Below are 13,884 nucleotides of genomic sequence, written 5' to 3' on the forward strand. Positions count from 1 at the left end.
GGATGTTGGATCAAGAAATCTGCTATGAGCATCTTCTGATTGGGCAATGAAGGACTGCTATGAGTACTATGCAAAATTGTTAGTTGATTTAATTGCATGACACTCATTAAAATGGTTTGATAATTCAAAGGCATAGTCCCAGACTTAAAACAAAATAAATTATGATCTGGGGCGTCTATCAATTCATTTTATGCTCTATCGTTTATTTCGTTGTGTCGCAAATCGCACTCTTTACGGCAATATTTTTGGTCAATTGGACGTCGCTTTGCCATGCGGAAGGAAATTTGCAAAACAAACAAACATGGAGGAGAGTGAACGCGACACAGAGCGCGGAGACCGTACCTAAAAGAGGGCAACTTCGGTTGCATAGACGTGGTTTGGGTATGAAAAGTCTGACACGGACCAGAAAACCGCCCTCCGCAAAATATGCCGCAGGCCGGTCACGACAAACAAGCTCAAACACCATTAACCTCTTTTACCACCTACCCAAGAATCATGTGAAACAGCACGGAGAGTCTACGGATGAGACCCAAAAAAGTACAGTCGAGTGCTCAAAACAAACCCCAGACTCAGATGTTGCAAGAGGCTTTTGACCGCGGCACACCATATGGCAAAGAATCACGAAGATGGAAGGAGATAACAGCTGCCGTTACAACTTACATCTGCAAAGACATGGCCCCAATTTACACGGTCGAGAAACGGGGGTTTCGTGAGTTGGTGCGTATAATTCAAAATGTAATAAGAAATAGGCCTTTAAATGTGCTTATTTTATATAAATTATTTATTCATTGAATTTACAGAAAATGTGTATATCGTGATATGTATCGTTATCGGGATACGAAATGACCTATCAGGATATGAGATTTTGGCCATATCGCCCAGCCCTAACCCAAGCCAGAAGACTCCTAAACATCTAATCAAATGGCTACCAAATGCATTGAACACTCCCCATTTTTACACTGCTGCTACTCTCTGTTTATTATCTATGCAGTCACTTTACCTCTACCAAAATATTACCTCAAATACCCCGACTAACCAGTGCCCCCGTGCATTGACTCTGTACCGTTACCCTCTGTATATAGCCTTGTTATTGTTATTTTGTTGCTCATTAATTATTTATGTTTCCATTTTCTTGTTTTTTTCGTATTTATTTACTGTTCACTTAAGTTTATTTAGTAAATACTTTAACACTTTTTTATTAAAACTGCATTGTTGGTTAAGGGCTTGTAACTAAAAATGTCACTGTTGTATTCGGCGCATGTGACAAATACAATTTCATTTGATCTAATACCATTCAGACAATAGTTCACAGTGGACTCACCTCAGTGAGACTGTGTGTGGTCCTGTGCTGCTCAGCTGGTTCCTCTGTGGTTTCAGGAGGTGTAGTCTGGTTGTCCTCCATGACCATGGTCCCCTCAGGGTTCCCCAGACCCTCCTCACACCCCTCCTCCTTCACCAGCAGCACCTCTGGACCCTCCTCCTCCTGGAAGAGACAGGTGATACAGATTACACAGACATACAGACACATGCACACACAGGAAATACACACTTTAATGATGAATGGGCCATACTCGTGAACATTAGAAACAGTTTAAATTCAAAACAGTTGCTCTGTCACAATGTGCATCAGCCAATTAAAATCGTCAATTTACTTGCACGTGATAGAACGCACACACAGATAATAAACACATTCAACATGGACTGTTTACCTATCCCCACTACATTTGAGTCCTGTACTGTAGTTACAGAGTGACTTCATAGTTGTTAAACCCATCATGGTGGACATGTATATGATGTGGGTAAATATAAGTCAGCTATGATAAGTAAAAATTCATCAGACAAACCTGACTAAACTATTTTGAAGTGTACAGTAGGTGTTTCAGACTCCTTGCAAATGTATTAAAAATAAAAAACTGAAATCACATTTACATAAGTATTCAGACCTTTTACTCAGTACTTTGTTGAAGCACATTTGGCAGTGATTGCAGCCTCAAGTGTTTTTGGGTATGACGCTACAAACTTGGCACACCTGTATTTGGGGAGTTTCTACCATTCTTTTCAGCAGATCCTCTCAAGCGCTGTCAGGTTGGATGGGGAGCGTTGCTGCACCGCTATTTTCAGGTCTCTCCAGAGATGTTCGATTGGGTTGAAGTCCGGGCCCTGGCTTGGCCAATCAAGGACATTCAGAGACTTGTGCTGAAGCCACTCCTGCGTTGTCTTGGCTCTGTGCTTAGGGTCGTTGTCCTGTTGGAAGGTGAACCTTCGCTCCAGTCTGAGGTCCTGAACACTCTGGAGCAGGTTTTCATCAAGGATCTTTCTGTACTTTGCTCCATTCATCTTTCCCTCGATCCCGACTAGACAACCAGTCCCTGCCGCTGAAAAACATCCCCACAGCATGATGCTGCCACCACCATGCTTCACCGTAGGGATGGTGACAGGTTTCTTCCAGATGTGACACTTGGCATTCAGGCCAAAGAGTTTAAATCTTGGTTTAATCTGACCAGAGAATCTGGTTTCTAATGATCTGAGAGTCCTTTAGGTGCCTTTTGGCAAACTCCAAGCGGGCTGTCATGTGCCTTTTACTTTTGAGGAGTGGCTTCTGTCTGTACACTCTACCATAAAGGCCTGAATGGTGGAGGGCTGCAGAGATGGTTGTCCTTCTGGAAGGTTCTCTCGTCTCCACAGAGGAACTCTGGAACTCAGTCAGAGTGACCATCGGGTTCTTGTTCACTTCCCTGACCAAGACCCTTCTCCCCTTATTGCTCAGTTTGGTCGGGCGGCCAGCCCTAGGAAGAGTCTTGGTGGTTCCCAACTTCTTCCATTTAAGAATGATGGAGGCCACTGTGGGGACCTGCAATGCTGCAGACATTTTTTGCCTCGACACAATCCTGTCTCTGAGCTCTACGGACAATTCATTTGACCTCATGGGTTGATTTTGCTCTGACATGCAAGGTCATCTGTGGGATCTTATATAGACAGGTGTGTGCCTTTCCAAATCTTGTCCAATCAATTGAATTTACAACAGGTGGACTCCAAGTTGTTGAAACATCAAGGATGATCAAATGGAAACAGGATACAACTGAGCTCAATTTCGAGTCTCATAGCAAAAGGGTCTGAATACTTATGTAAATGAGGTATTCATGTTTTTCTATTTTTAATAAGTTGGCTAACATTTCTAAAAACCTGCGATCGCTTTGTCATCACGGGCTATTGTGTGTTGATTGATGAGGATTTTTATTTCATCAATTTAAGAATAAAGCTGTAAATAACAAAATGTGGAAAAAAGTCAAGGGGTCTGAATACTTTCCGAATGCACTGTATATTGTGAACACCTCCACAGGACCCTGAACACTTCTACCCCCAAGCAATAAGACTGATATTACCACGTACCCCTGCACATTGACTCGGTACTTGTACCCCATGTATATAGCAAAGTTATCGCTACTCATTGTGAATTTATTCCTCATGTTATTATCTTTTATTTGTACATTTTTCTCTCTGCATGGGAAGGGCCCGTAAGTAAGCATTTCACTGTTAGTCACAAAGCACATTTTATGTGACATAACATTTGATTTGTAGGCCTTAAATGTAATGGTTAAAAAGCGCTGTTGGGTGTATGCAGAATAGGGTGAGATCAGATGTAATGTATAGTAAAAGAGCAGTAGTGTAAAGTACTTAAGTAAAACTACTTGAAAGTACTGCTTAAGTAGTTTTTTGGGTTATCTGTACTATTTATATTTTTGACTACTTTTACTCCACTACATTCCTAAAGAAAATAAATGTACTTTTTACTCCATACATTTTCTCTTGACACCCAAAAGTACTCGCTACATTTTGAATGCTTAGCAGGACAGGAAAATTGCCTAATTCACACACTTAACAAGAGAACATCCCTGGTGGACTCACTAAACACATGCTTTGTTTGTAAATTACTTTTGATACTTAAAGTATATTTAAAACCAAATACTTTTAGACTTTTACTCAAGTAGTATTTTAGTGTGTGACTTTCACTTGATAAATGTTCTATTAAGGTAGCTTTACTTTTACTACAGTATGACCTTTGGGTACTTTTTCCACCACTGCTAAAGAGAGCCTCATTCAAAGTCTTAGAAGTTCCATTTTGTTTTTATTAAAAATAAGCATTTTAAATACACCATATGAACATTGCAATGTGTTGGTCCCATGTTTCATGAGCTGAAATAAAAGCTCCCTGATATTGTCCTTATGCACAAAAAGCTTATTTGTCAAAAATGTTGTGCACAAATTGTTTACATCCCTGTCAGTGAGCATTTCTCCTTTGCCAAGATAATCCATCCACCTGACAGGTGAGGCATATCAAGAATCTGATTAAATAGAATGATCATTACAAAGGTGCACCTTGTGCTGGGGACAATTAAAGGCCACTCTAAAATGTGCAGTTTTGTCACACCGCCACAGATGTCAAAATCTTTGAGGGGGAGTGCGATTGGCATGCTGACTGCAGGAATGTAAACCAGAGCTGTTGCCAGATAATTGAATGTTCATTTCTCTACCATATGCCGCATCCAACGTTGTTTTAGAGAATTTAGCAGTACGTCCAACCGGCCTCACAACCGAAAACCACGTGTAAACATTGCCAGCCCAGGACCTACACATCTGGCTTCTTCACATGCGGGATAGTCTGAGAACTGCCACCTGGAAAGCTGATGAAACTGATGAGTGTTTCTGTCTGTAATAAAGCCCTTTTGTGGGGAAAAACTCATTCTGATTACCTGGGCCTGGCTCCCCAGTGGGTGGGCCTATGCCCTCTCAGGCCCATCCATGGCTGCACCCCTGCCCCGTCATGTGAAATCCATTCATCGGGCCTAATTTATTTATTTAAATTTACATATTTCCTTATATGACCTATGACTCTTTGAAATTGTTGCATTTATATTTTTGTTCAGTGTAAGTAGTTGAATGGAAGCAAAGAAATAGACATTTGTGAACATCATATAACCTACACAGTACAAACAATATGTAACAGACCTCTGGATACAATATTCTACCCAGGGATATTCAACACTGAAATCTGTTACTCCCGTTATTCCAAAGGCATCTGTGGATCTTTTCTGCTGACAACACTGAAAATTCATCTTTGTCTTTAATGCAGGGGTTGATCTAAATGTCAGAAGCTATCGAGTGGAATGGTTACTTTCTATGTTATAGAGTGGAATGGTTTTTCTGCTGGTGTGTCCTGAGGTAGCTCCTCTGTGAGAACCTCTTTCCACAGTGCGTACAGGCAAATGGCCATTCTCCCGTATGGACATTCAGGTGGATTTTCAGATGGTGCTGGTGGGAGAACCTCTTCTCACACTGGGGGCAGCTGTAGGGTTTCTCCCCTGTGTGGACCCTCTGGTGCCTCTTCAGGTGGGTCGATCGGGAGAAATGGGCCCGGCACAGGTGGCAGCCGAACGGTTTCTCCCCCGTGTGTACCCTCTGGTGGATCTCCACCTGTTTGGGGGAACTGAAAGCTTTCCCACAGAACGAACACGGGAAGCGCTTCTTTTTACTGATTCCGTCTCTACTACTGTCATTTGTCAATGGGCTTGTGTAGTCATTTAGTGTTGAAGCATTGTCTGAGGTCTGGTTTAACATTAGGAGAGTGTGAGGAGGATGAAGGCCAGGGAGTGTTTGTGTTGTGGCAGGGTCCATGTTCCAGTTGATAGATCCAATAGAAGGCAGGTTGAAGGCAGCACCTGTTGTGGGGTTAACCTGAGGTTCCATCAGTCTCTCTGAATCACAACTATAGGAGCAGGACGGAGCATCGCTAGCCGAGTCTGTGTGTGTTCTCATACAGACACCTCCCCGTCCCCGCTGACCAAATCTACGCCTCGCTGTGGTCTCAGCCAGTCTGTTGTCATGGAGACTAAATTCAGTTGTGGTTTTGTGTTTGGCTGTCTGTTTCTGGTTGTAGTTAACAGTGTTGATCCCAGGCCCAGAGTTGAGGACGCTGTCCCATCCACAGACATCTACTATGTCACCTCTGGTCCTGGCCTGCTCAGTGACGTTCTCCCCTGGGCCCTTAACTGCATCGGTCTGGGAATCCAAAATGTCCGTCCAGTCTCCTCTGTTAGCCTCCAGCCAACCACCTGCAGGAAGAAGTAAAAAAAATGCTTTTACAAACATGGCAGAGAAAACAAAGTTGTGACTATAACTACTGTTCCCTGTAGGAGTGAAACTGGATTGATTCCTTCCATTTAATACCGCTCTTTATCGAGCCCAGAAACAGGTGACGCGGGGCCAAACAGGTGTTGTACATAATTTCTCTCCTTCGGGGAACAGTATTATAGTCATAACATTACGTTCCCTTTCAGTCAGTCCACTTCAGTATAACATACTATGGGGAAATATAATCACGCCCCAAGCAGAACCCAACGGATACTAAATTAAACATCTCATGGCAGACCACCCAGACCTGGGTATTGCGCACACAGCGCGCTGCCTGGTTACTTCCTGTCCCAGCCGTAAGCACACTGTGGGCTACACTGGGAGCTGTGACATCCAAGCAATAAAATATCACGTGCGTGGTGATGCCCAACTCGCCAAAGCATTAATATCTCCTCTAGTCAACCTTTTAAACAACGCCCAAGACGCTGCCAGACCCCTTGTGAAGTGGGAGCTGCCACAGCTAGGTAACACTTGCCGCTATATGCCAGGGAGATAGCCTCCACAACCCAGTGGGAGAGACTCTGCTTAGAGAGCGCCTTGCCGCGAGCTGGATTAGCAACACATACAAAAAGCTGGTCACATAACCGGATATCCCAGGTCAGTTCAAAGTACGTGCGTAAAGCACACACCGGACATGTAACCTCTTTTGCTCTTCAGAAGCAAAACGAGGAGGCAAAAAGGGAAATAGCTCTAAAGCTAAAGGACATGACTTTCGGGACGAAGGCCACATTGTCACCTTAGTCGCCCAGGGTGAACTGAGTCCAGGAAGAGTGTACGGATAACGTGTGGAAGTCCAACAAGTTTAACTGAGGCCAAAGCCATGAGCAGAGACCTTTTGTAGGCGAGGATCTTCAGATCCACTGACTCCAGAGGCTCAGAGGGCAGCACATAGTGCCTCTAAAACCAGAGCCAAGTCCCATGTGGGCGCAATAGGTTTAGAGACCGGTCTGAGACGTTGTACACCTTTCAGGAACCGCACAATCAGGGGGTGGGCCCCTGGTGAGGCTCCGTCAATTCCCAAATGATACGCTGAGATAGCGACCATGTACACTTAAATGTTGAGGATGCCCGCCCCTGCTCGAAAAGCTCATGCAGGAACATAAGGATGTCCCTCCAAGAGCACTGATAAGGAACAAGTCCTTTATCTTGGCCCCATAGCTCAAACGCTTACCACTTACACGCATACAGCCCTGTCGTGGAGGGCGCCCTTGCAGACTAATGGTAGCAATAACATTTGACGGTAAACCTCTAGCCATCAGATTGGCCCTCTCAGGGGCCAGGCCCATTGGAACTGAATATCCGGCCTCACGCGCTAAACCTGCCTGTGCGCCTGAGACAATAATTCCCTGCGCAACGGGAGTTGCCACAGGTCCCCACCTAAAAGGTGAATGATGTCTGCAAAACCAAGGCTGCCTGGGCCAACAGGGAGCCACAAGAATCAATGGTAAGTCCTCCCGGCGCACCCTCTCCAACGTGTGCTGAACCAGAACCACTGGTGGAAATGCGTAAAGGAGGGTGAGGCCACTGGTGCACCAGAGCGATCGCTTCCAACTGGGCACTCTGGTCCCTCAATGAGAGAACTAGACGACAAGGTGCGTTTTCTGGCGATGCATAAAAATCTACGATGGTCCTAGTCTCCACTCTTGAGTGCCAAGTACACTGTCAGAAGTTACAGGTAATTGATATGCCGGGCTCTATGACACCGTCATCAACCCCTGGGGGGATAAGTCTTTTGTGACCACCTTGTGGGACAACACCAGGCCCATGAGAACCCCTTGCGACAGTAGCTGGGGATCCCTCCACTGGGCCAGTGCCCGAAGGCATGTCGGGGACACCGGAATTGACCGGTTTAGGTGACGAGATGCATCAAAGCGCGTTACTTGGACTCAGCACTGGAACAGCTGCATCAATAATAATCCAGAGGGAATGACCACCATCATAGAAGCCATCATCCCCAGTAGGCAGATGAAACTTACGAAAACGTACTGTGCACCCAAACCAAAATTGGGCCAGACAGAGCTGGAACCCGAACACCCTCTCCGGGGATAGAAAAGCACAATTTAAGGATGAGTCTAACTAGCTTCGATGTGGGTAACACTGCTTGTTCCTTTGACTGCTATCAGCCATCGTCCAGATAGGCCAACACACTCAGCCCCTGATGGGTACCAGAGCTGCCTCCACCACCTGTGAAAAGACGAGGCGAGAAGGACAAGCCGAACGGGAGTACCAAAAACTTGTAGGTTATAGCCTCGAAATGGAACCTCGGGAACTTTATGTGACGTATAGACCGTAACAGCCTGGAGCAGGAAGGATATTTCCTCCCTTAATTCTGGCACTGAGGCCTGGAGAACAGTTGAAGTGATGACGCCGCAAAACGCGGGGGGGATTCGTACAAAGAATTGTAGCCTGTAGTCACTGTTCGCATGACCCAGGGTGACAGTGCACGTGCGCCATTGCTTGGAGTTGGTAGCGAGTCTCCTGTAAAGTGCCATCTGAGGGGGCATGACGCCCCCAGTAGTGGCCTGGGAAAAATAAGTTTCCACCACTCTCAACAAACTTGTTTCTGACTGTGGAGGAACATGTTTTATTGAACTCACATGTGGAATACACAACACTCTTAACACACAAATGGGGTTGAAACAATGTGTTTAGGTGGAAACATTTGCCTGAGGTATCCTTCCCCGCGCCGTGGCAGGACCATGTCACCCCTGGCAGGCAGACTGACGTTGCGTCTGGCAATCAAGCCAGTCTGACCTTGTGCTGGGCTGGGCCCCCAGGACAGCCCGCTTAGCAGGCCCAGCATCCCCAAAGGACTTCAGAGGGAGAAAAGTGCCCTGCTCCTCTTCCTTCTGGCCTTGAACCAGGTGTGCATGGCCTCCAGGGCCGAACCGGACAACCCCGGAGGACATTTGTCTGTCCCTCTCTATCTGAAAACGTCAAAGACGACAGTGTGCCACCACAGTAGCGCCCCTGCTCTTCCCGAGTGCCATAACGGTGCACCGGGACGTGCACAGAATGAAGTCAGCCGTAACAAATCTCATCCAGGAGCTCTGCATGGGGCTCTCCTGCGGCCAAAGAAGTGCCCAATCCGGCAGCAACTCTTTCTGGTAGATCTGCAGTACAGCTACAGACGACAGAGATCAGCCACCCCCTCTGCACGATACATCTTATCAAGCTGAGCAGCTGAAAAACACCAGCGCTTGTTAGGGAGAGTAGGATCTGTATTAGCCACACCCTTGTTATCCAACAGGCTAGGTAGCCAGGTAGCTTGCTATAAACTGGAGGCGTGCGCACCAGCCCCGTCCAATCCATCCCCTCCAGATCCATGAAGGGGGCATACCATGCAGCATCAGCTTAGCTGAATGCGGGTTGGACCAGGTTGTCGTAAATTCTTCGAAATCCAGAAACAGGGGTAGGTGGTGCTCGACTGTGGCAACCACAGGGGGCAGGTACTTCCCACCGAAACTTGATGACTTCTGCCGCGGGTGTGAACATGGCCACTTCAACTCCAAATGTATAGCCACCCTGCAGCACAATTCTATGAACAATGTGTTGGATACCAGGGTTTCCCCCGCTACACACTTAGCGTTAGGGGGTGGCTGTCCCGGAACTAAGTCCTCTTCTGAGAAACTCCTGGAGCGTCCAGAACACCAAGTAATCATCCGAACCTGTGCCCTGTATGTCATGGGAGACAAACCAGCCAGCTCACTACCTCCTAGCTGGGAGGCTAGTTCCACCAAAGCCCCAAGTCTCTCTCTGCTTCCTGCACCTCAGTCCCAGGCGAGTACCGGCATCCGGGAAAGGAAAGTTGCCATCGGTAACTCCAAGCTTCCTCAAGAGTGCGACAGGTCTTTCCAGGGAGTTTGCACGCAGTATGTGGCAATGCGCACACAGACTGGTTCGAGCGAGGGCCACCTGAGCATGCTCCAAGCCGAGACAAAATACACATAAATCGTGAGTATCTTTCAGAGAAATAGTATAACTGCATGACTGGGGGAATGTACACATCGTCGTCTCGGTCGCTTTCTTAACCGCTTTCTTAACCGCTTTACTCATTTTCTTCTAGCAAATTGAAGCATAACTAATTGTTTGTGATTAGGGAACTTATGAGAACAAATACAAACTAAAGCACACAACGTCCAGAGGGTGAGCACGCTCTACCACTATGGGACAGTTTATTTGGTGCAACGCAAGTCTCGTTTTCCAATTGTTTGTTTTAGTAGTGTGAATCATTCCTTGGTTTCATTGTATAAATGAAGAATAATAACCAGGTGCATCACTATTCTATTGTATGTAGGCTATATGTATTACTATTCACATTTGAAGATCTATTACTGTATGTAGGCTATACAGTGGGGCAAAAAAGTATTTAGTCAGCCACCAATTGTGCAAGTTCTCCTACTTAAAAAGATGAGAGGCCTGTAATTCATAGGTACACTTCAACTATGACAGACAAAATGAGAAAAAAAAATCCAGAAAATCACATTGTAGGATTTTTTTATGAATTTATTTGCAAATTATGGTGGAAAATAAGTATTTGGTCAATCACGAAAGTTTATCTCAATACTTTGTTATATACCCTTTGTTGGCAATGACACAGGTCAAACGTTTTCTGTAAGTCTTCACAAGGTTTTCACACACTGTTGCTGGTATTTTGGCCCATTCCTCCATGCAGGTCTCCTCTAGAGCAGTGATGTTTTGGGGCTGTCGCTGGGCAACACGGACTTTCAACTCCCTCCAAAGATTTTCTATGGGGTTGAGATCTGGAGACTGGCTAGGCCACTCCAGGATCTTGAAATGCTTCTTACTGTTGGGTTATATTTTCTTAAACTAAATGTGATGCATAGGTTATGAGTAAATTAATGTTAAACATAACAGGTTTGTATTGTACCAACATGGATTGAGCTATATATAATAATGTGTGACTAACTGGAGGGTTACTGGAGTGTTGGCTGAGTAGACTTGTGACACACACAATGCCTGGTTGTGGGGCCGCTCAAGGACAGGTGTATGTGAGGAACTGATAGAGGGGAAAATGGCTGTGGCATAAGAACAGGCACTGTCCTTGGGTGTCTGACTCTCGGGTACACACACACACGAAGATAAGCTAGAAGACAACTATGCTTGGCAACAAAGATGCGTCTAGAGGCTGGGACCAGCCTGCACGCCAACGATAGGCTGGAGTAAGTCTAAACCACACCCAAGCCTCTACTATGACAGGCCCTCAGGGAGAGGGAACTAAGTCTGTCAAGAAGTATTTAAAGAAAAACTTGTGATGTCATTCCAGTTCTCTGTCTGCCCTGCGTGGTGTCACAGTGAGCCCGTATATACGAACATCATATTTACCATTCAAGTGTTTGCATTAATTAAAGTACAAAGAAATCAAAGTTACTCTGTGCTGACTATTTTTGTTCTGATACCAGATTCGAATTGACGCGAACCCAACATTACGAAGCCACTCCTTCGTTGCCTGGGCGGTGTGTTTGGGATCATTGTCATGCTGAAAGACCCAGCCACGTTTCATCTTCAATGCCCTTGCTGATGGAAGGAGGTTTTCACTCAAAATCTCACGATACATGGCCCCATTCATTCTTTCCTTTACACGGATCAGTCGTCCTGGTCCCTTTGCAGAAAAACAGCCCCAAAGCATGATGTTTCCACCCCCATGCTTCACAGTAGGTATGGTGTTCTTTGGATGCAACTCAGCATTCTTTGTCCTCCAAACACGACGAGTTGAGTTTTTACCAAAAAGTTATATTTTGGTTTCATCTGACCATATGACATTCTCCCAATCCTCTTCTGGATCATCCAAATGCTCTCTAGCAAACTTCAGACGGGCCTGGACATGTACTGGCTTAAGCAGGGGGACACGTCTGGCACTGCAGGATTTGAGTCCCTGGCGGCGTAGTGTGTTACTGATGGTAGGCTTTGTTACTTTGGTCCCAGCTCTCTGCAGGTCATTCACTAGGTCCCCCCATGTGGTTCTGGGATTTTTGCTCACCGTTCTTGTGATCATTTTGACCCCACGGGGTGAGATCTTGCGTGGAGCCCCAGATCGAGGGAGAATATCAGTGGTCTTGTATGTCTTCCATTTCCTAATAATTGCTCCCACAGTTGATTTATTCAAACCAAGCTGCTTACCTATTGCAGATTCAGTCTTCCCAGCCTGGTGCAAGTCTGCAATTTTGTTTCTGGTGTCTTTTGACAGCTCTTTGGTCTTGGCCATAGTGGAGTTTGGAGTGTGACTGTTTGAGGTTGTGGGCAGGTGTCTTTTATACTGATAATAAGTTCAAACAGGTGCCATTAATACAGGTAACGAGTGGAGGACAGAGGAGCCTCTTAACCTGTTAGGGCTAGGGGGCAGTATTGACACGGCCGGATAAAAAACGTACCCGATTTAATCTGGTTACTACTCCTGCCCAGAAACTAGAATATGCATATAATTATTAGCTTTGGATAGAAAACACTCCAAAGTTTCTAAAACTGTTTGAATGGTGTCTGTGAGTATAACAGAACTCATTTAGCAGGCCAAAACCTGAGAAGATTCCATGCAGGAAGTGCCCTGTCTGACAATTTCTTGCCCTTCTTGATTATCTCTATCCATTACAGAGGATCTCTGCTGTTACGTGACACTTCCTACGGCTCCCATGGGCTCTCAGAAGGCGGCAAAAAGCTGAATCGTGGCTTTGCAGGCTCTGGCTGAAAAAAAGTAGTGCGTTTGGGTAGTGGCTGGTTACAGTACTGTGAGACTCAGGCGCGTGCCCGAGTCGACCTCATGCTTTGTTTTCTTTCGTCTGTTTACCTAAACGCAGATTCCCGGTCGGAATATTATCGCTTTTTTACGAGAAAAATGGCATAAAAATGGATTTTAAACAGCGGTTGACATGCTTCGAAGTACGGTAATGGAATATTTAGAATTTCTTTGTCACGAAATGCGCCATGCTCGTGACCCTTACTTACACTTTGGATAGTGTCTTGAACGCACGAACAAAACACCGCTATTTGGATATAACTATGGATTATTTTGGACCAAACCAACATTTGTTATTGAAGTAGCAGTCCTGGGAGTGCATTCTGACGAAGAACACCAAAGGTAATCAAACTTTTGTAATAGTAAATCGGAGTTTGGTCAGGGCTAAACTTGGTGGGTGTCTAAATAGCTAGCCGTGATGGCTGGGCTATGTACTCAGAATATTGCAAAATGTGCTTTCACCGAAAAGCTATTTTAAAATCGGACACCTCGATTGCACAAAGGAGTTCTGTATCTATAATTCTTTAAATAATTTGTTTTTTGTGAACGTTTATCGTGAGTAATTTAGTAAATTCACCGGAGGTGAACGTCACATGCTCATGTAAAAAGCTGGTTTTTGATATAAATATGAACTTGATTGAACAAAACATGCATGTATTGTATAACGTCCTAGGTGTGTCATCTGATGAAGGTCATCAAAGGTTAGTGCTGCATTTAGCTGTCTTCTGGGTTTTTGTGACATTATATGCTAGCTTGAAAAATGGGTGTCTGATTATTTCTGGCTGGGTACTCTGCTGACAATCTAATGTTTTGCTTTCGTTGTAAAGCCTTTTTTAAATCGGACAGTGTGGTTAGATTAACGAGAGTCTTTAACCTGTTAGGGCTAGGGGGCAGCATTTGCACGTCTGGATAAAATTTTTTTACCCGATTTAATCTGGTTACTA

The 13,884-nt window shown here is 45.2% G+C and overlaps 1 protein-coding gene and 1 long non-coding RNA gene across 3 annotated transcripts in view; one reads left to right on the forward strand and one right to left on the reverse strand.

Annotated features, from left to right (window-relative positions):
- Nucleotides 1-206: 206 nt before the first annotated feature.
- LOC145878613 (uncharacterized) lies at nt 207-11,576 on the forward strand. Its single transcript, XR_014392106.1, has 2 exons — nt 207-717; nt 1,378-11,576. It is a non-coding gene; the product is annotated as an uncharacterized LOC145878613 (long non-coding RNA).
- Nucleotides 4,107-13,884, reverse strand: part of LOC106602487 (uncharacterized) — a 41,182-nt gene continuing 31,404 nt past the window's right edge. For both annotated transcript variants that reach the window (XM_082974195.1, XM_045717549.2), the window contains exon 6: nt 4,107-6,110. In XM_082974195.1, coding sequence (XP_082830321.1) covers nt 5,182-6,110 — 929 coding nt within the window. In that variant the 3' untranslated portion in view covers nt 4,107-5,181. The remainder of the gene's footprint in view (nt 6,111-13,884) is intronic.

This window comes from Salmo salar, chromosome 04 (assembly GCF_965601325.2).
Source record: "Salmo salar chromosome 04, fSalSal1, whole genome shotgun sequence".
Classification (NCBI taxonomy): Eukaryota; Metazoa; Chordata; class Actinopteri; order Salmoniformes; family Salmonidae; genus Salmo; species Salmo salar.